General features: G+C 45.2%; 1 protein-coding gene across 2 annotated transcripts in view; it reads right to left on the bottom strand.

Annotated features, from left to right (window-relative positions):
* vps13b (vacuolar protein sorting 13 homolog B) overlaps positions 1-22,802 on the bottom strand; it is a 312,159-nt gene that overhangs the window by 73,772 nt on the left and 215,585 nt on the right. For both annotated transcript variants that reach the window (XM_030102906.1, XM_030102905.1), the window contains exons 35-38: positions 12,851-13,192; positions 11,911-12,334; positions 11,651-11,788; positions 4,116-4,517 (exon numbers count right to left, since the gene is read on the bottom strand). In XM_030102906.1, coding sequence (XP_029958766.1) covers positions 4,116-4,517; positions 11,651-11,788; positions 11,911-12,334; positions 12,851-13,192 — 1,306 coding nt within the window. The remainder of the gene's footprint in view (positions 1-4,115; positions 4,518-11,650; positions 11,789-11,910; positions 12,335-12,850; positions 13,193-22,802) is intronic.

Genomic DNA, 22,802 nt, shown 5'->3' with positions numbered 1-22,802 from the left:
AAGTCAGCAGATACATCTATTGTCACCGGCGATCAGTCCGCGTAATTGGAGACAGTTTGTCTCCTTTCTGTGGCAACAAATCTGGAAACACTATGTGAAGAAGCCCCGGGGGAAAATGGCCGCGTGTGTTGTGACAAAGATCAATACGGGTGCTTAAGTTGTCAACAACAGAAAGAAACAACCGGGTGAGACAAACATGTTATTCAGGGAGGTAATGTCGGACAAAAATCTCACGAGCCCCTTTCCTGTAAAAACAGCACTTTATTCATGGGCCTTTTGTACCATCCAAACCTCCACTGTCAACGGTACAGGCTGTTGCTGAATGAGATCTACATGGACTATCTCAAACCTCACAGGTACGCTGGAGAGCACTCGCATATAATGTGAGAGGGGCTGAACGAAATCTCAGCTGCACACGATGACAGCGTGAGTTTTATGGTTTGCGGGGAGCAGGAGTAGCTACGTGATGCTACGCATTCTTAAACCTATCACAACAACCAGTCTCTTAAAAGTTTCCAGCCACACTGAGGAGGAATGATCCAGCGGATCCTGACCAGGGCCTATTCATGTGCATTCGGTTGGCCGGTGACATCCTGACAGCAGCCGTGGCCGCGACTCAATGTACTGTTAAAAGTAAGGAAACCAACAACCATAAATAATTACCAACAAATCAATCTCTACTTCCTGTGTTTACGGCAAACCGACCAGGGGACTACCATTCCCAAATCCCTTCAACATTAGTTTAAACAGCAGTGTGTGGGACAGCATTAACTTCCATATTATCTCAACTGTTTCTAAACTGCCTTTTTCCACTGTGCTGCAAACCGAGTTTCAGCCGTGTTTATCCCAGTCAACACATCAAAGATGGATGAAAGCTGAAAAGCTGGTGAAAATCAGAGTGGGGCAGCAGCACCGAGCATTGTGTCACCGTGCAGTTATGCAGATTTGAGTAAACAAAGTGCAAATTGTTTGAGGTTTTAATTAACATTTTTGACAATCATTTTATCTGAAGTAACCCAATATAACAACATCTGTAAAACAGATGCAGGCGCTTAAACAGGCTCGCTCCGGCTCTGTCCTCGTCCCTCCGTGAGGCCAGTCAACACAGGACGTGTTGCTCAGCGGCACCGAGGCAAAAACTGTCAGCCTGCACAATTATGAGTCTAACTGTTCCTTGTTATCGGCGGCATGTGGCATGTCAGCCCCCTCCTCTCTTTTATCCTTCTGTTTTCATCAGCCGTCCGCCGCGGACGGCGTGCCAAGACACGGCGAAATGTGAAAAACAAACTCAGATTCCCCGGTCATCTGTTACAGCGCGCCGGCTCACACCCAGCGGCGCACAAGAAACTGGAAGCCTTTTCATTTACATTAGCATTAGCAGTTGTGATTGTCATAATGGAAACACTGTGATGCCTCCTGGATAATAGTCCGTGTTGATGAAGGCAGGGTTCGGTACGGACACGAAAACAAACATCTCGCTCTCACACACACTCGTATGTAAACGCATGAAAACGTCGAGCTGTCTCAGGGCTGAATACACACATGCCCGTGTAATCAAATACACACAGGGTCCCACAACAGCGTTAGATCCAAGACTAACACAAACATCTCACTTTACAGTTTACTGACAAACCTTGTTTTTGGCAGATGACGGCTTCGCTAGCACATGTTAAAAATAACCAAGAATATTCCAAATACCTCTGAAAGTAATACTTCCCGACCGTTACCAGTGAGAGGGAGTCTTCATAAAAAGGCTGACACATCACATATTCTTCAACAAACAAAGATGAGAAGTGGAAAATCTGAGTAAGTGCTGAGCAGTGATCCACTGATCGATAAGGAGTCAAGAACTGTTTCTACAAATCACGGCCTTCCCGAGCCAACGAGCTACAGTTCGGCTACATTCCTGACAACTTTGACTCCCAATGAGTAACAAATGCATGCGTGGCGTGCGCTGTGTATAGCTCTTGAGAGTTTGTCCACATCAATTCTTGTTTGGTTATATAATGACATGAAACAGAACAATTTGTTCTCCACTACATTTTTGCATGGGCTATCTGGAGCTGCGTGTAGCCGTGCTCCATTTTCAAAGGCGCTGGACGCATTCCTGTTGGCTCCAACGGTGAATTTTGGGTACCACACAAATGACGAGCCGCAAAAAAAAGGCATGTAGACGCAGCGTAGTGTATTAAAACTGTGGTTCCTTTAAAAGATGGTGGAACCTGCCAAATGGGGTGAAGTCATTTCAGTTGTTTTCCAATGTGACTCCACCTGTTTCAAAAAATCTACTTTGAAACAAGTGGCGATATCTTGAAATAAAGCAGAGTTGCATGGATCACATCAGCGGTCTGATGTATTTTTTTTAACTTTCTCATGAAGAAATATGTTGAGTCATTTATGGTTTAAGTCAGCGTTTCTTTGGAGCGATCCGGGGGTCATGCGCCGTGCGTACAAGGCTTATGAGGGGTTTTGTGAAAACAACTGAACGAAAGGGTTCAAGAATTTAAAGCAACAGAAATAAAGCAAAGAAGAAATGGCTGACATGATCGTCCAGGTTTGAATTCCCACTGAATCTCAGATTCATAATATGAAACTGATGTGCTGAAGTAATGCTGAGATATTGCTTTGTTAGGCAGGGTCATTTGTAAATAATTTACAGTTTTAGAATCTTTCCAGTTTCGACTGTATCATGAGGAACATCAGCTTCGTTTACACTTTTGTCTAGGTTCAATGGTGCAAGCCAAAGCAGGCAGGAGGTTCCTGCCCAGACTCCTGCTGCAAAAAAATGGCTCTTCATAGCACTATTGCGGTCATGTTTTAGTAGCTTAAACCACAACCATGTCCCAAACACAGATCTGCTACAAGTAGACAGCAGTCTTGACTGAAATCACATCCAGTTTTTTTTTTTCAAGCTGTTGGTCTGTGTTGTGCTCAGGCTTCAGTTGCAGTTTGAAGCAGAAAAGAAATTCAAATGGTCTCGGGTTGCTTGTTTGTTGTGCTCCAGGATTTAGATGGCATCACTCAACTTTCCACAGACATGACAATAGAACCACGGTTTAAACAAGCCTGTTGGATGAGAGCAAATGAGTAGGAAGAAAAAGTGTAAAAGGGCATCACTAGTGCTTTATATCAGGTTAAACAACACCTACACTCAAACTGTGTGCCGATATAACAGACAAAGTTACACAGCAGTCTCGACGATCTGGGACCAAAGTCTACAGGGCCTAAAAGCTCATTAAATCTCTGCTTCATGATTACATATCTTGAAGCACTGAGACGATTGACTGACAGCAGGGATGACGAGTCAGAGCATCCATCATTTTTAAAATCCTTCTGTGAGTCTTAGTCAGCTAAATATCAGCCCTGTCTGCTCCATACAATCAAACAAGAGAGATTTATGATTTCAAACATGATCCTTGGATCCAACGTATTCCAACATATCCAACATATTCCAACAATCCAACAATCCAACAACTTCACTTAAGCACAGGAAGTGTTCCTTGGGCCCCTTTTACGCAACATTTCAAGTGAAAAAGCTGCGTTTTTGATATGCGTTTCACATTTACAAGGCAATGTTTTTAAAGTGATGTCCATTTACACAGAAAGGGCGGAAATGCTCAAAACAATGGAATTTTCATGATGGTCCACTGGTGGGCGCTGTTGTTTGCTTTTGTAATGAAGCCACACAATGACAACAATATAAGCACAAACAACAGTGAGAACGCTGACATTCATATGGACAGACAAAGTTGGACTGCTATCATCGGGCCGCCAACCATAAAACTACCAATTCCCAGAAGAAGAAGATTGACTGGGAGTCATGAGTCATGAGAAAATGCAGCAAATAGGAAAAGTTTTGTTTTCCTCTATTTCTACAGAGATGGAGTTATTTGATAAAATTGGGAGCCGTTTTCAATAAGTTCAAATTTTCAGTGTTTCCGAGCATCGTCGTCGTGTAAACAGACACCCAAAAAGGCAACGCAATTTTTCTGCTTTCACTTGAAAACGAGTAAATGGGGGCTTCATGCATTGCTCTAGCTTTTAATTTTCAAACCTCTCACTCCAGAGTGGGTCTCATAAGTTTAAAGCCAAACATAAAAGACCATTTCACTCACCTTCAATCCGAGGTCCTGACTTTATGTTCAAGCTTCCTGTCATGGCCGACATGGACACGGTAACGCTGGGCCTGACTGGATGGGTCTCTGCCTCCATGATGACAAAAATCTGAGTTGTGTGAAGAGAGATCTTGTGGAAGGACAACGCCAGGGCGCCGATGCTGCCGGCTTCGCCCGGGACCGCAGCCTGGAGGTGCTGGTGGGAGTCCGAACGAGAAGGAAAGGGCCTGTGCAGCCCCTTCGCGGGGGAAGAATGGGGGGTGGGGGACGCCGACGGCGGTCTGCTGGAGGCGTCCCATGAATGGTTTGGAAGGACTTTCTTCAGGTAGGCTTTGGCCTGCTCCAGCTTGGTCAGGGTGGGATTGATCTTCAGCGGCCGAGACAGCTCGATGTTTAGCTCAGCTGTGGAGAGACGGACAGAGAAAGACAAACAGCAAGAGAAAAGATGAGGGACAGGAAAGTGTGGAAAAACAGAAAGAACGCACGGTCAGCACAGCTTCACTAACAATAACTCTGTGTGTTTACAGTTTGTGATGGACTCGCTTCAAACACCATCTTTTGTGCTCATCCTGCCTTCTGTTTATGAAGTGCTGAAAGATCAAAAACACTTTCAGGAAGCGGAGGGAGCAAAGGTAGGATATACAACTGTTCCTTTCCTTGTGGAAACTACAAAGCTATCGACTATCAGAGGTATACCAAACAGGAGATCTTCAGTTTGTGAGAGGGAGATTGAAAGTTTATATTTGTATTGTAATGTATACAGTGACAGATCATTTAGTCTCTCTCAGTGCTGAAGCAAGGACTCTTAAACTATGTCAAACCACGGATACAAATTGAATAAATTCAGAGTTGGCTGGGTCCCCTCGCTGTATTTAAACTCTCCTCTTGAAATTTGGAAACACACCATAAACTGGACACAATCCATTTGGGGGTTTTAAAACAAAACAGGCTTCATCAGTGCCCCGCTCTGCAAATCTTTAGCTATCGAACCCCTGGGACGCTGCTTGGTACTGTGTCTTGTAAATCAAACTTGGAGCGCTTCTCTCGTCCTCTAATCACTCGGCGTTGCATGCAACGGACTGATAAAGGACAGCTGGGTCCGGGCTGGTTATCTCATTCTAACATCCTGATGTGACACTGTAGAGGAGCAGAGGAGAATCTTTTCTTCATGCCAGCCACATAAATCCAGCGCCACTCTCTTCCCGTTCTACCTCCTTCCCGCTCTGCGGTGCACTGCAGCCTTCAAACACTTGACTGGAATTTACAGAGACACATGAATTAACTCGATGCCGTTTTACACCACTTCCATTATCCCATTTTTCCACTTGGTCATGATGATGGGAGAGGGAAGCAGCCGAAAACAAGCGCAGCTGTTTTTCATGGTCTCATCAAGGCCCCAGTGTTTAGAGGCTTTTTAAGGGGTTCAGGCCTCCTGTCGGCCTATTTCCCAGGTAGATGCGGTGAATGGCAGGAGTAGGAGCCGGGCCAGGAGAGGCACGCAAGCGTGAGTAAACCACACACACACACACACACAGTTGGAGAGGCTTTGCCCTCGGGAGTCCTTCTCATTCCGTCCGGTGGAAGCGAGGTGCATGGTCAGACGGAAGGATGGAGGGAAGATAGCTGGAATTTGCAGTGCAATGTAGCTTATCATTTCCACTTGACTTATCACCAGGACACTTTCCAGAGGTGGAATAAATAGTCCGTTTGCAGCTGTTCGTCCAGGTTCCTCATGTTGTTTCGCCCACTCGTTCCCACCCCTCGGTTCAGTGCAGCCCATCTTTTCTGCTTCTGCTCTCTTCCTCAGAACTTTCTGTCTTCTTCTTTTTCTTCCACCCACAGCCTAATCAGCCTCTCCTCCTTGTGGGTAATCACATAAAGATGTCCCTGATCACCCAGCCAGAGCCAACGTTGCCTGATCCCTTTGCCTGGCTCTCACATAAAGAGCTGGTCCTGATTACCATTTGTCCTCCATCTCAAAGCTCCTTTATGCCCCCTCCAGAAACACTGGTCTGACCCTGTCAGCTCTTCTGTCATCAGCAGGAAGGATTTATCACCTGATGGCTCACCTGGCCTGACTGATCCTCCAACGTGTTGTCCTATATGAAACTTTCACTTGACTGGGGAACATTTATCAGCATGAAAAAGGCATGTAAAAACAAAAACGATTTATATTTATTGTTTCCTGCACGGAGGAGAGGTGACTGATGGATGAGCAAGTCTCACTGCAGGAGAGCAGGCTGATTTAAACATGGGTCAGACCTGATGTTTCAAAACATCTGCCCCAATGGAGCAGATAAGATCATTTCACTTATCGTAAAACGAATTTGTCAAATAACATCGGGCTTGAAAGAGTCATCAGAGCTGAATGTGGCATGGAGTTAAATGAGGTAAAGAGGCAAATACCATATACGACTGCACATTGTGCAGGCTGGCATCTTTTGGAAGTTCCAGAAAAAATGTTTCTGTGTGATGAATTTTATAAGCACTTTGTTTTATGACAGAGTTCTAAAAATCAATGTAGCACAAAATATTGGTTGTTCAGTCATACACTCTAGACATAAAGTTAAAGAGATATATGACTTGTTTTTGAAGACTGTTTTCATTGTTACAGAACTGTAACTGACAGGCAAACGGTGTGAATTGCATGTCATTTAACACCAGCCTCCAATCCTTGTTTCTTTTAGAAAACCCAGCTTTGTCTTCTGGTATGTGTGTTAACATCAGTGTTAAAGAGTGTGTCCCTGTGAAGAACACACTCACATATTTAAGCATTTCTTTGAAAATTAGGAGGCCAACTTCAGAGAAACATCGCTGCACTCTGCACTGTTAAACGATAACTGCATGAAGTGTATCTGGACTTTGGAGCGTGTGGACAGATCTCTGCAGAGGGCCACATCATCTGTCCAGCTTTATCCAACAAGTGATGGAGCACCGTTTTACTGCCGTCAAGAAAGAGCCTTTTGCAAGAATCTCATACGATCACATCATAGTGTTATACGACCACATGTCAAATACGTCTCTGTCATATCCTTATGTTTGTTTTTTATGGTATGCTCCATCTGACTTTACTGTTCTGGCAAAGAAGACATAAAATAAGAACTTTAAAACTTAATAATACAAAAGAAACATTAAAACAAGTACTAACAAGACAGAACAGACTCATGGGTTTCATAGACTAAGCTGCAAATTCTATATTTATGGATTGAGATAATATATATCGCATATTATGTAAAGAGAAATATAAATGTCAATCTTTTTTAACAATACCTCAAGAGGACAGTTGCCCTTTGCAGGGATTTCAGATACAGGAGTGGCTTTGAGAAGGTAAAACATTTAAATAGAAAGAAATGTGGTGGCACCTTCAGGACCAAGGAAGACAAGTCGGACCATAGGAGTCTTTTCATTGGGAACACTTTGACTTCAACCATAAAACGGTTTCAGGCCGCAGGCCGTCAGTAGAGGGTCTGCACATAGTACAAGCATCAGGTCTGGAGGTTGAGAGGTGGTGTTGGTGTTTGGATACCTTTAAAGAACAGGCTTTAATGTGAACAGGCTGCAGGAATCACAGGCTGGCCCTTCTCAGGTGTCAGCCTCTATTAGTGCAGGAGAAAGTGGGAGATCAAGGTCTGTCAGAGGCACATACACATGCATGTATCTCTGGTCAACGTGGTGGAGGGAGATCAAATATGCCTATTACACAGGTTACTGTGCCTTTTTTTGGCGAGGTCATGCATGACGCCGTCCTCACTTTGAACCTGGCGTTGGGGGTGTGTGTACAACCACTGAAAAACATTGTTTTCATTCCCACCCAACCTTTGATTTTTCAAGGTGACTTCTTACACTTGAAACTCAACAGCAGAGAGCCTATGTCCGCCGCAAGTGGCGGTGCGTCCAATTACACGGGCCCTGCATGTGAAAGGTGTGCGTATACGTCTGTGTTTGAAAGGGGAGAGAATTTTTTTTTGAGGGGGCATCTGAAGAAATCCACAGAAAAAAAACAGTAAGGCCAGTGACATGTACCTCAGATGCCATCTGACTCGAATTAGAGAGGTTCTGGATGGTTCGGAGGGGCACACGCTTGTATACAGCAACTGACAACATTTCTACCAACTCATAGGTTGATGGGAAGCAGGGACACCGGAGAGTAATGGTTCCAATTTGTTCTAGCTAATCTATCACCTGCTGCTTCGCTACGGCGGGAAGGCTGATCTCTTGTCTGAAAGTGGTAGCAGTTACATCCCTGGACTCGCTCAGTGACCCTCTCGAAGAGGAGATCTGAGTGGGGAAGATGAGAGCAAGTGGAGGGACGTGGTAAGTATTGTGTTCTTTTTTTAGTCAGGGACTGAAAATTTGGGAGCAAAGAAACAGAAAGCTGCGGCAAAAACAAAAATCCAAAACCATGTTTGCTGGTCAAGCCTTGAACTCTCCTTGGCGCTGAAAAATCTGGCTTCCTGTCTGCATCCGCATTAGTGCTGTTTATGCGAGCGCGTGTGATGAGCGGCTGCCGACTGAGGGTCAGCGCTGAAACACCATCCAGTTTACAGTACACGCTTCAAGTGTTCCCCGCTCGGCATCCTTGGGAGGGCAGCTTGGATTGGTCTTGCAGAATAAATGCTGCCGAAATTGCGAGCATATTGTTGTAAACACGCGGCAGAGACGTGGCCTCGTGGCGGTCTGCTCTCCGTTTGCGCCTGGTTGAAATAAATCAAATGTGAAGCACTGTCGAATCAAAGCGGAGCCGCCAAACATGATACATACACACAGCGGCGTACGCACAGCAACATCCACAAGGACTCACACATGCAAATAAACCATCTGTAAAAACAGAGAGACAAATAAATCAAACACTGAAGGCTCATCTTTATCCTTATCTTCCACTCCTTTTTTTGAAAGACTGGAATGAGGGGAAGTCCAATAGCGAAACGTCTCACCTTACACACCAGGCCTGATTCATGAGCTGAAAACCTGAAAGTGATTCCTGTTTGTGTCTGTACTGTCTCAACCACGGAAATCAGTGCGTTCCAAAAAAATATCCACTGGTGCATGCGCTCGGCTGCTCTGTGTAACTGTTTCCTTTGCTTCTCCATCCCTGAAGAGTATAATTATCTCCTCCAGAGAGTCATCTAACTAAACAACACGCGCTTGAAACTGTGCATATGTGCGACTGTGCGGTGGAAGGGGTGAAGGAGAACCAGTAGCATGTGTGGTCAATTCTAGATATTTCCAGCAGAGCCTGACCTGGGGCAACCTCAAACGGAGCCTGGATCTCGTCTGAGTCATCCGGTAGGGTGTTGTTTGTATGCAAAGGGAATGACTCTGATCGATTATGATTGAAGTGATCCTTCTGAGAGGAGGACTGTTCTGCTGCTCACGAGTCCAAGAGGACCACCTGAGTGCACTGAGAGACCAGATGTAACTACAGGACAATACACATTCGGGTGGTAATTGAATTTAAAAACATTGAGGGAAGTGGAAAAAATAATCTAAAATGCACCGACATTTCATCCTCCTGATTCAGAGGTCCCTGCTACGCAGGTTCAATCGTAGTAATAAAGTCTCACTTTCAGTTGTGAAGAGGCTGGAAGAAGGTAATCTGGAATCCTGGGTTCATCTCGCAGGATCTTTATACGCCGTCGAGTCAGAGAAAGGATTTCTCCACGGTGTGTGAGATCAGCTGTCAAACATGGAGGGGGGATTGAAATGGAGTGGGACTGATCCAGGGTCGGTGACTCGCACACAGCGAGAGGCTCCCTGAACCAAAATGACGACCACAGCTTTCTGCAGCGCCATGAAATACCTTCCGATCGGAGCCCAGATCACCAGGGGTTAATCCTACAGTGAGATAATAATCTGAGACATAAGTCCAAACGGAGCAAACTACAAGTGTCACACGGAACTTTTGCAACGGAGTTGAGAAGAACTTTCTGAAGAATATTTGATTTTTCAGAGTAGAAAGAAAGTCTGGAGTATGTTCAGCTGCGATATCTGCCAGAGGTGGATACTTCAATGAGTCAAAAGTTTAGAATGTAGTTTGGATCATAAATTGATTCCATGATTTCTCTTTTAATTCAAATTGTTTATTTCTTCAAATGCTTTCATTTCAGTGTGATGGTCTCATTGAAATGAAGAAATATTATACATCACAGGAAAAAATTGGGATCTTCTAAAACTTTTGACCGGTAGCACATGTCTGAAGAAAAGTTCATGAGGCAATAATGTGAAATCCAGTAGTGTTTTAGTTACCTTTTCATTTCTTTAGGTGCACCTCCAGAAGTTCTCAATATATGACACAATCCACAAAAAATGCTCAAAGATTTCTTTAAAGAAAAATCTAAATTTGTGACTGAAACATGAGTCCATCTCAGTGTCATGCGATCCCTGAAAGTATTATTCGTGTTTAAATTAATTATCTCAGAATCTATGAGAGAAATGACCTCTGTTTGAAATACCTAACTCACAACTTGTCAGATTTTTTTAACCACTGTTAAATGTCAGATGACAAAAAAAAAAAAAACCCATGTCAAATGCATTTTATGTTGCAATAATTAAATGAAGCTGTTGAAGCTCTGTAAAAATATTTAAGCAACTTTTTTTTCAGACAAGCCTCACCTCTAGGGGCGATCTTGATCTAAGAAAGAGCTCTTGCTGATAGACGCTGGTAGTGCACGTCTATATCGTGTGGTTGTCGGGGTGCGGAGAGAGATTCATTGTGTTGTGTAATTCCAGGTGGACGTAGAAGCCGAGGGCTTTGAGCTGACAGCAGGAAGGGATGCACGCGGGGGCTGGGGAGCCACGGCCGATGCTAAACCGCCATTAATAACACCTACAGTCCCAGCTTGTGCGCGAGCACCGCATGTGGGGAAAAAAAAAAAAAGACAGTCTATCTGTCAAGGCATGTCTGTAGTTAGGTATCGCTGTGAATGCATCTGCAACATCTGGCCCGGGTTCAGGGGGCTGAGCTCTGAAGGATATCCTGCGCCTACACACACTCTGGGAGAAACCCTCACAGGGACAGAAACACCGTGACTCGAAAGCCCACTCACACTTTTTATTCATTGCAGTTGTTTTTGAGGAGGATGTCAACCACACCCTTGGGTCAACAACCTCATCTTAAAGTTGCTCATATGGATATCATATCAGCCTAAAAATAGCGGACCGAACCCTGTGAACGGCAGATTCACCGGCGCCCCACATCACACGCACACAAACACTGGAATCCACAGGAGCTTGTCGGCTGCTGCTCCTTATGAGGCGTTAGCAGCGAGAGCAGCTTCCTTCACCAGAACATCTGCAGTGTCACTTACACAGCTCATCGTGTGCGCACACCAAAGAGAAGAGGAGCGCGTGTGTGCTTCTGGACGATGTTTGTTTAGCAGGTCTGTGTGTGTGTGTGTGTGCGCGCGCATGCTGGCCCTATTTCATAATAGAGGAAATTTTCCCTTCGATGCATTTGAAATGTGAAGCGGATGCACTAAATGGTGAGCAGCATGTTGACGTGCGTGCACTGAACTGTGTGTGTTCCCGATTCCCACCTGGTCCGTTGAGGAAATCTTTGATCTGGAGGCAGAGCAGAGGGGGAGGGATGCCAGTTTTACCGTCCACCTCTGCTGCTACTGTCTGCAGCCAAAACACGTTGTAGTCCAGAGACTCTGGCAGAGTCTTTCCCGGGTCTGGACCAGGACAGGCAGAGGTTCAGAGAAAACAAAGCAGCAAACAGGAGAACAGTAAGAAGATGGGCTTTAAATGGGCGAGGAGAACTCTGCTAGTCGCTCTTTCTGCTGATCTCTCTCACCTAGGCACTTGTAGTCAGAGGCCACACCTCTCAAGGAGACGTCGAACACCGACAGCTCCATCCTTTGCTTGCGGTGATGGCAGCTGAGCAGAGCCGACGGCTGCATCACCTGCAGGTATAAAAGAGGCTCCAACACCTGGTCGCCGGCCCCCCGCCTCCCCGGCTGCCTCACGATGGTGACGCCCAGCGCCTGGCGGGCGGAGGAGCGGGTGGGCGTCGGCAGGCCGTCCAGTGACAGCAGGCTGCCCCTCAGCAGCGGGGAGGCCGGCTGAGACGTGTTGCTGTTGAGGATGTCGTCCGCCGTCAGGCCGGCGAGTGAACCCTGAGGGGCCGAAGGGGCCGGACCGGGATCAGGGGTCGGGGAGGCTGAGGCCGGGGGAGACTCCGACAGCATCTCCGGCTGGTTGAGGGCACTCTTCCCCACCTAAATCACACACACACAGATCATCAGAGCTTCTGAATTGAAGTAAATGAAACACTTGATGTCATTTGAGCATGAAGTAATTCCTATATTCATACAACTACTGTTTCACAAACACACACCTCCTCGGTGTGAATGTGAGAAGACTGACATTCCTATTACCGCTCTAACAGCATTAAACGCTCATGACAGCCATTTATATTCTTCTCTGTTTTGTGTGGGATAGTGCTGAGTGAGTGCCCAGAAGAGCTTCAGCTTGACATCTGCCTGCTACATTAGCTTTTTTATTGTTGCAACGTACACACACACATACATGTATCTAATGTTTTTAAAACACTGGTTTAGGAAGGAAAGGTCCATGTGGCATATCGCTCACTTCAGTTTTAATCATTAAAGCTGCATGGAAAATGAGAACAGACTTCCAACTGACAACTGTGGGCTATAAATCTATTATACCTATAGAGCACTACTCTGGATTTGTTCAGTGTGAATGACAGATAAAGATAAGAGGCATTTCACCTTATCCCCTGACTCCTTCCTCTCCGGGGTGCTGGGTGTATCCGACAGCGGAGGAAGGGCTTTAGTGTGACTGGAGCAGGAGTAGGTCATGAGAGAAAGCTTGCTGGCGGTGAGAAAGATGTCGAAGGGGATGAAGCTGAGGTTCTTGGTGATGGTGGACTTGTGGGAGGGCCGTGCGAGGCAGTGGTGGCTGGCGCCGCTCTGCTGCTCGATCTGGACGATGCGGATGCGGGCGCTGTCGCTGCCGAAGCCGCTGTCGGGCCCGGCGCCGCTGTGACGCGACGACGACTCAGCGGCCGCTGCGCTGCTGCGCGTTCCCCTCTTCCGCTCATGGCGACGCACCTGTATGGAAAAAGAGAGATAGACCATACTAACATGGTGGATGGCTGCAACCTGAGGAAAAAAAAGGTTACGAGTTTATTGCAGCCTTGAGACTGCTTTGAGAGCAATATAAAAATCCCCACTTTGCCACCTCTGCTCAAACAATCAATGACAGTAAAATACTGAAACACGAACATGAGGCTGAATACCAGTGAACCAGGTGAGAAAAACACCATCAGACAGCAAAAAAAACTAAATGAATCACCTAAAACCAAGACTTAAAAAGCTGCGTCTTGAGTCTGCTTTTTAAAAACGTGAACATTCTCTGCGGCCGTGGTGCTGGAAAGATGCTGGATGTTGTTGTAAACAAGCTGCTCAAAGGCTTTGAAATGGCGCATCTTAAAACCTCTGGACAGCAGCGAGGATGACGCTCTAAGAGAAGAACCAGAGCATGAGAACTACGCTGGCTGGCAGGAGGCCAGTAGAAAATGTGTGTGAGGGTACTGGAGACTGCATAGAACGCTGACTAGAACCAGAAAACATCTGAGAAGCCTGTTCAGTGAGTCTGTGCTCTGGTGTCCATGCACATGACTTGTATCCAGTGCGTAGAAATACCAAATCAACGAGGTTTAATTAACGGTATGTTGGAAAAAAAATCAAATCAAGCCTGAATGAAAACAGGATTGGGTCTTAAATACCTGTGAAAGGAGAATCACCTTCTATTCAGATCGATAACGTATCCTAAAGGTCAATTTAGTTTAACTATTTACAAAGAACATGGTGACAGTTGAATGAACGCAGACGGTTATTACATTAAACTCCTTAAGCTTGTATAGCACATGAAAATGAAAGAGCTAACACAGCTTCAGTCAATTTTCATCCTGTAGTTCATATTTACGTTTAACTTCAGTTTCACTGAAACTTCAACACATTTAAAGAGATTCCTACTGACTATGACAGGTAGAACACGCAGCCACAGACGACAGACTAAAAGCAGCAGCATATAATCTAAATATATACATGAGGAATGTTCTGAAAGGTAATTTTTTTTTCCCACTTAATATGCTTGTTTTTTTCCCAAGCAGGACAGTTAAATGTAGAAAACAGGAAACATTTCTCTACTGACAATACATAAAATAAAAGACTTCAGCATTGTATTGTGGCTTTTGTAAGATTTAATTTAAAACAAAATTAAAATGAAAGTGATGATAAAATGACACTCTATTATCTGCATTAAAAAAAATGTAAACCACACCATGTTACAGGGGAGATAAGGGAATTAAATTACACTGCGTTACATCTGTAGCTCTGCCTCTTTGAAAATTGCTACATTTGCTTCTCGTGGCTTAAAGATGAAAACCGAATAACTCATTTGATTGAAACCATGGACAAATTGACCAAAGAAGAAAAGCATCGTATGGCCGCAGAGACATTAAAGGCATGCTCTGGGACTTTTCCTGTGGCCTAAAAATCATTTTGCACTTCTCGCAATATTGGAAATGTCTTTGAAAAAAAAAAAAAAAAAGGGTTGAGGGGTTTGAGGGGTTTCGTGCAGAGCCTGCGGTACGGTGTAGAAAAGCAGCTGAGATTTTATGCTTGGCTCCATCTAACGGATGTCAGGAGGGTTCCAGTCATTGTGGCAATAAAAAGCTCCCAGTGACAGATGATATAAATCAGTGCGAGTGGGTTGCTGGGTTTGAAGCGACAATGAAAACAGGCAATTTTATTCGGCGACCGAAGCGTGCCATCTTTAACACTATAAAGAAGCTGCCACCGGCTCCCGGGGGAAAGAATGAGACAAACATATAAAACTAAATGCTACCTACAAAATGATGATTTACTGGGAATGTTCTGTTTAGGAAAAAAAAAAAAGCACTTTCCCAAACTTTCCCAGGAGAGTTTAAAAATAATGTAGCAGGCAAATATTACACAGAAAAAAAGCTGCTTTTTCGTTTCCTACAGTGCGGCTGACACAAACACAAAGACTGAATAAGAAACATGGGAGGAAAAAAAACATGTTAAATGGTCCAACAACTTTTTTAACATAGAGAGCACGGCTTGTTGAGAGCAGTAAGAATGATTGGACCTAATAATAATAATTTCCAACCCCATTACAGGATTACTGAGGCCCATCCCGAGTGTTGCTCAGCCATGTCGATGGGTACAGTGTTTGCTTTAATTAGCTACTGCAGTGTTTGAAACACGATTGTTGTGAATAAAATGTAGGAGACTGATCCGAGGTGTAACCCCCCCCCATCTGCTTCAACATGCACATGGTTGCCATTACGCCATGTGCTCTCAGCTGCCCCCTCTCTTTCCCTGCATCACTCCCTTACACCCACTCCATGAGAATTTTCAATGTATATTATTGCTGTGGCGGAGATAGTGTTTCAAGACCTCCAGGCGAATACTAAACCCACTGGCAGCACATTAGACAGAATACTTGACTTATTAGATATTTCCTATTCTAAACAGTGTCATCAAAGGCTAAGAACAAGAGCCATATAAAACGCAGCAGCATGCCCGCCCGCCCTCCCGCCTGCTTGTTCTGCTCTGCTCTGCTCTGTTCTGTTCGACCAGGCTCATGTGCGGGACTTTCACAGGATTGGCCCTGCCAGACCCGTCTCCTCTCTCTGCCATAATGAAGACAGGATGTGTGCACGTCTTTTCTGCAGAAATGCAAGATTTTCCGGGCAAACAGCAGAGCAGAGAACGCTGAAGGAGGGTCTGGACCTGTCTCTCTGTGTGTCGCGTGAAGCCAGAGAAGCTTGAGCTGAAGTAAAGTAGGTATTTGAAAAGGTATTCCGCACAGACAAAGAAAAAGAAAAAGAAAAAGAAAGCTACACATTGGAAGGGACAAATGAGTTGCGTAGCAGCTGGGAATGAGCAACAGGCCACAGATATCCTTTATGCTTCTCCGTCTTTCTTCCCAAGCTGAGGGTGCACACATGCATTTACAATTACGGCAAAGACTCCGTCTTCTTTTTAACCACCACTACTAAAAGAGTGCCCCCTAAGCAAATTTTTGGTCTATATTTAGATGTGCTTACAAGTGGAATAATGGATGATGGGGAACACAATCGTGGGCAAAGAAGAAGGAGAACAATGAGAAAACATGCCACAAAGCACACTGTACGACCGTATAATGTGACTCAACACAAGCAATCAGTGCAATCATAAATATGGACATGTAAACACACATGAAGTCTGTTGCTTTCCCAGGATTTGATCTCAGCTGGAGATCTAAAGTACATTACTGGCTTCTTCCCTGTTTCTGGGCTTAGTTAGATCCCCACAACACTGACAGAGAAACAGAACAGGTAGACAGAAAACACACTGCTCTGCAGTCTATATGCATTTACTTTGCACCAATTTATTCTTTGACAGAGGGCAATAAATTCAGAATACAAACACGGAGTTTAGCTACAGGCATGCTCCCAACTAAAATCCCCTTTTCCAGCCATTATTTTCTATTATATTATATAATGGCTGCACTGAAACCCTGTTTCCAGATCCCAGCGCAATCTTTCTCTGGGCTCATTCGATCACGATCGCAAATGTGTGACGACACACACACACACACACACACACACGCACGCGGCCCTCTGCCCCCGTCAGCCAATCATGAGGTCATCCCCTCGGAGTCTCCAGACAGAACATTCTGGAAAATGGAGGATAATCCCCAAAGTGTGAAACCGTGAGTCTCCCGAGCGCCAATCATATCGGAGCGCATCTGCACGACTTCTGACCCCCGTTTGTGTCAGTGGGGCTCACAGCAGTGTGGCTGGGGGGGGGGGGGGGGGGGGGGGGGGGGGGGGGGGGGGGGGGGGGGGGGGGGGGGGGGGGGGGGGGGGGGGGGGGGGGCTATGCTCGGAAGCAAATGTCACATCATCCGAATGCCACCCGTTTACAGTGCTGGCCGGCTAGTTGAAAATGACAACATAACTTTCACATGTGAATACCACATATGCAGCAGCTGATTGCTTCCAGATGAATGAAAACTAGGTTGCAATTCAGGTTCAGAGATTGGGGGAACATGAAAATCTGGATGTTTTAAGATGGTCGGGAAGTCGTATGGTAGCCGACAGGAAAGAATAAAATAAATAGAGTTTAAGGAACAAAGGTGACTATTATTCTTTTCAAAAGGGTATATTTAATAACCACATATTTTCAGCGCAGTCTGAATCCAGTCAAGTAATACAATCTGTGCTTTCAAGGTTACATTAAAGACACAGAAAGCACCAAAAGGACCAATATGTATTCATTATACTTTAAGAGTGGTCCAAAATACATTAAACAAGACTCGCACTTTGTTCCAAATCACATACTTCCACACTTACGCTCGCTATTTTAAGTGCAGCGCACTGTGAGCTCCTGGTATGTTCATGAGGGTCAGAAGGTTTGAAACACAGGACTCCTCGTTCAACCGGTGGCGCCTTTTTAGTGACTGAGCAGAAGTGGAGCGAGCTGCTGCTTTAAAGGAGCTGAAAACTTTAATGCTGAATAGTAAAACAGGACAGGAGACGGATGTATAAATGCATAATAAAACACTTTTGACAGCACCATTTGCAATGTCAGAGTTTCCTGTCATGTGAAAATCATATTATCACAACACAACAGCAGCAACTGCTCAAACAATTCAGGATATTGCAGATATTTTAATTGCAAATAGAAATCTTGTGCCTTTCTGGGAAAGTGCACAGTTGCCGTATTTGATTGAGGATTGTGTAGAATGAGTAATGCGATACAGTTTGAGACACAGTCCGGGGCTCAGTGATGGAGTGTACACAGCATCTGATCCATTGTTGGACATTGTGCAGACTCCGCAACCCAACCTGGCAGCAAGGCAGCCCTCAGCATATGTCTTTTACATTCCTCTTCTTTCCCAGTGCATGGCAGGACTCCGTGTAGGACAATGATGATTTTTAATTTGAAACAAGGCCTGATAATTTGATACAGGAAGTTGTGGTATTCCACTGACCAGTGTTGTAAAAGTGAGTTTGTGTGTTGTCAAAAATAATGGGAATAATGACTTCCTAAGTTGGAAACTTCCTCAATATGGAACGGCAACTCCAGCAGCTGGCAACATTTGGAGGACACGATGTGCCAAGCTGGTAATGTCTGAGACACACACGCGCGCGCACGCGCGCGCACACACACACACACACACACACACACACACACACACACACACACACACACACACACACACACACACACACACACACACACACACACACACACACACACACACACACACACACACACACACACACACACACACACACACACACACACACACAATCTGCTTGATATACAACTCAACTAGTACCGATTAGCTTGAACCTGCTAAAGCTCACTGAAATGTATTACCTGTGACGATATAGATCAGGGGTGTCAAACATAAGGCCCGAGGGCCAAAACTGGTCAGTAAGAGGTTTTAATCCGGCTTTCCAAGCCACGAGGTAACACAACACTGAGAATCGAGGTGAGATATCAATGATGCTGTCATGAAAGCCAGCAACCTCGCTGCTATCAAACAGGCCTCAAAGCCATGCTGTCAGGGGGAAATTAGAAAAAAAAAAACATGCATCATACAACATCTGTAGGAGAAGTCTTATGGGACATTTCAAGGTATTTTGCACCAGAAAATTTCAATAAAATTGACTTTGCGTTGAGAATAAAACAATTGCAAGTCTTTGCTTGGCTTTGTGAAAAAAGTAGACATTTCCACTATATATACTCTGCACCACGACAAAGAAACTTTAAAGTTTAAATCAAAAGTTATTATAGCACTATTTTACCAGACGGTGAAAGCAGGGCCTCATGATTTTTTAGGTTTTAAGCAGGTGGTGTCAGAAAAGTTCCCACAGGGATAACTGTGGGAGCCAGGTGTTCATCGTGAAGTTGCTTTCTGATCCTTCGATGTCGTCTCTTCCTATGATTGTGAAGCAGAATTCACCAAGCGTTGGATTGTTCGCCCACTAACAGGGAGCGTGAGCTGGGATTAGACCGTCATGAGACAGGTTAGTTTTACTCTACTGATGATGTGTTGCAATAGTCAGACGAACCAAGATGTGTTTGACACCCCTGGTGTCGACCATACACTTTTATAAAACATCATTTCCGAAGGATTCTTCTTGCATATGAACACACCAGTTGACAACAGCACCTTCAAAAACAGTCAGTGTGCTAGATTAGTGAGACCAACAAAGTTAGGCAAACTCTTGTTGACTGAAAGGTCAGGTGTCGCATCACCAATCAAACTTTCTCAGCACGAAAATGACTTGAGCATAATAAACGAGGACAAAAAAGGTCACTGTGTGGCATCGTCTCAGGAACTTGGCTTGCAGAGAAGCCTTCATCATTTTTTCCTTCCAGAGTAAAACGTTTGTTTACAGACTTGATAAAAAGGGGAAACACTGTGAAGACAGAACAAGCAGTTGAGTTTGTGTGAGGGCTTGGCTTGGTGTGAAAGGCACTCGCAGTAGCCATAGTAGTCAGCTGAGGTCAGCGGAAGCAGCTGAGCTACCTCTCATGGATTTCTTGTTGAAAAATTGCTTGTTTATCTCAATCTCCCCATGTCCTCAAGGGCCTCCAGTTGAATTCCCATTGAAGAACATGGGAAGTCATTACTAAATCTTTCTGACAGTACTATACTGTGGAGCTACTTATTTGCAGGATGCCTGCATAGAAGTTAACTTCTGTATCTTGACTACATCAAAGTTGCAGGTTAGGCTCCTGCGGGGCTATTAACTTTTGTTTAGCAGAACCATAAAGCTGATAGCAGGCCTCTGTGCCTTTGTGCTGACTGGAAAAAAAACCCTCAATGCAGTAATTCCTCATTTGATCAAAAATAACAACAATAATACTTAACCAAATGCCATAAAAAGCGCAATTCATTCTCTCGTTTTCTGGAGGAAAACAGAGGGAGGAAGACATTCATTATATGAAGTCAGTGCTTTGTGCACCATAACAGTGGTCACAAGGCATAAAAAGGGCATCAAAGGCAGTCATTTAATACGCTGAACTTTGTTTCAATAACAAAGGCAACCTGCTATGCACTTCAGCTGAACCACAACAAAGAAGCAACGGAAGGTCGTGACCCCGGAGCTCGCAAATGGATGCCGAGTGCTTCAGCGGGACTGTCAACTGTACTTTAAACAGTGTACTCCGAGGCTCAGGGCGCCGAGTGGGGCCGTTTTAACAAGCTCTCTCCACCCTGTAATGCTGCTGGGGGGGTTTAATAGCATGTTTCTCAATGGAGTACAACAGACAGTCTCTTTTTCTCATTCCAAACATCATTCTTCTGACTTACATCCATCTTTGTGTGAGGTTGCAATTAGATTAATAATGTGAGAATATTTTGCTCCTCGCATGTCCCCCGATGCCTCGTGACATATGGGGGTAGAAGGGGGGAGCGAACACGGAGTGACAGTAATAATTTATGCATGTTGACATTCCTGAAGCGCTGGGTCAGTTGGAACGCTCTCCGTCCGGAAAGCACTACAAGAAGGAGAAATGGGGAGGCGTGGCGGGTCTACGAGAAGGAGCAAGAGAGAAGCTTGTAAAATACTTAACTTTTAAATATAAAAAAAATATAAAAAAATTAAAGACACAAGATGAAGTCAGACGATGGTTTTCAATCTGGAAGAAATCAAAGATGCAAAATGATAAAGGTTGGAGAATGAAAGAAAAAAAAAAAAAGGAATGAAAAGAGTAAGGTAATGTGGTCCATGTGGGGAACTGCAGTGTGCTGCCCAACAAAGGCCTGGCTCTGGGAGATGTGGCGGCTGAAGCCTCCGTTTCAAAACGACTGAGCTTCAAAGCCGGTTGTCTTTCATGCCTGCACACGACATTATTTTGCTTACAAATAGGCTGCAGATTGCCATCGCAGAGCCGAACAGAGATCTGTCCACAGTGCTGACACTCGGCGGGCTGCTCGACGCCTTCAGTTAACGCCGAGCGCCTTCCCACCGCCGCCCCGCTCCTAATCTCTGGCAATCGAGACCGATTTAAAAGCTCTGACAGAAACCCACCCTTGAAACTCAACAGGAGACTTATTGCTTTAGTCACCCTGAACAAATCCACCGATAGGAACCAAAAATCCAACCCAGCGCGGAGGTTAGGTGTGAGTGTGAGGACTGGAATTACACCACATCACTACAATAACATCGACTGCTCGGACCGGCAGGATGCGGTTTTATTACTCACCCAAGAAAATCAAGGTTACAAAAAAATGCCTGCAAAACAATTCCTGGCGTGACGTGGCCTTCGTGACAAGCGCTCAGAAATGACACATGGGCTTCCCGCGCTCATCCGAAGTGATCTGTTGGCTGAACTCGGATGCATGTGACTGAACATTGTAACTCAAGGCTGAACAACAGATAAAATTTATTTGGTCTGTAGGTACATGTGGACTAAATGTGGCTCCAAACACACATCAGAGAGAGTCAAAGTGAAGGAGCGGTGCACTGTGAGCACCTCTAGGCTGGTCCTGATTGCTCCAGCCGTAGTGGCCACTGCAGCAGAATATTCAGCAGACTCTGTCCTCTCAGTTTTTCATGTTTTTTTTTTTTTTTTTTCCATGGGAATGGAGCAGGGAACAACTGGCTCTCATTAGCTGTCACCATCCCCATTTAGCGTTGAGATTTGTGTGGGGGTAATTTTCTAATCTAATATACAGGCTTCAGTATTTACACAAGCAAAGAGTCCCTGAGTGAGGTGGGCTTGATGGTGACGCTGGTGTTTGAAACGTGTTCCTCAAAGTGGGCGTAGGAGAGTCTGCGGCTCAGCTACTGTGAGAATCTGAGGAATGTGAAATGGGCTCGTCGGAAAGTGTAAGCTGAACACATCGCTTGTGACTGGACATGAGTCCCATGAACTCAGAGCAATTCTTTCATTCCATCAGTGCTTATATTTCGGGGCTGAAGCGGAGTGTAGCAATGCTCCGTTCGCAGGCACGCACGGCTAAAAAAAAAAAAACCCCACTCGGTGCAGCAGAGCACCTCAGGACCACTCATCCAAGCTTTCAACTTAACATCATTAGCTCTGGCATTATGTTTCCATCAAACAAACAACAAAAGGGGCCTTAAACTGCATTGTCTTCAATAACAGGCTTGGCAGTTCTCGAAAGCAGCCATCGGACAGACTTCAAAAAGCCTCAGAGATGCCTTTCATTAGGTTATGTGGAGTTCTGCTGACATGGCTGCTTGCTCTACCTTGACAGCCATGTTTGTATTCTCTGCTGTAGTAACCAGCTCATGAGGAGCAACAGCGGGGGTAAACAATGGCGAGGTGAGCCGAGGCTGTGCGAGGAGGACAGCGAGAGGTGCATGGGCTTCAGGCCCATGTGGTCCCACTAAAGACCGTGAGTGATGCTGCCGTGATCAGTAAAAGGAATGGTGGGGGGGCGGCGTGCACGCTGTCCCACGTTCAAACGTGGAAAAAAAAAAAAGAGCACACACTCTTGTGTATGCACACGCAACGGCGCGTAGGACTCAAAGAGTGGCATGACGACAAGAACAATCCTGGCTCGCTGTCTATTTACAGAGCTGAAATTAGAAGAAGAGGATTGAAGTAATCTTCCTTTAATTTCTGTCTGGATGCGCTCCCAGGGCTGAGTGAGGCT

The sequence above is a fragment of the Salarias fasciatus genome, chromosome 11, assembly GCF_902148845.1.
Source record: "Salarias fasciatus chromosome 11, fSalaFa1.1, whole genome shotgun sequence".
NCBI classification, from domain to species: Eukaryota; Metazoa; Chordata; class Actinopteri; order Blenniiformes; family Blenniidae; genus Salarias; species Salarias fasciatus.
This window is presented reverse-complemented; position numbering and strand designations above follow the sequence as displayed.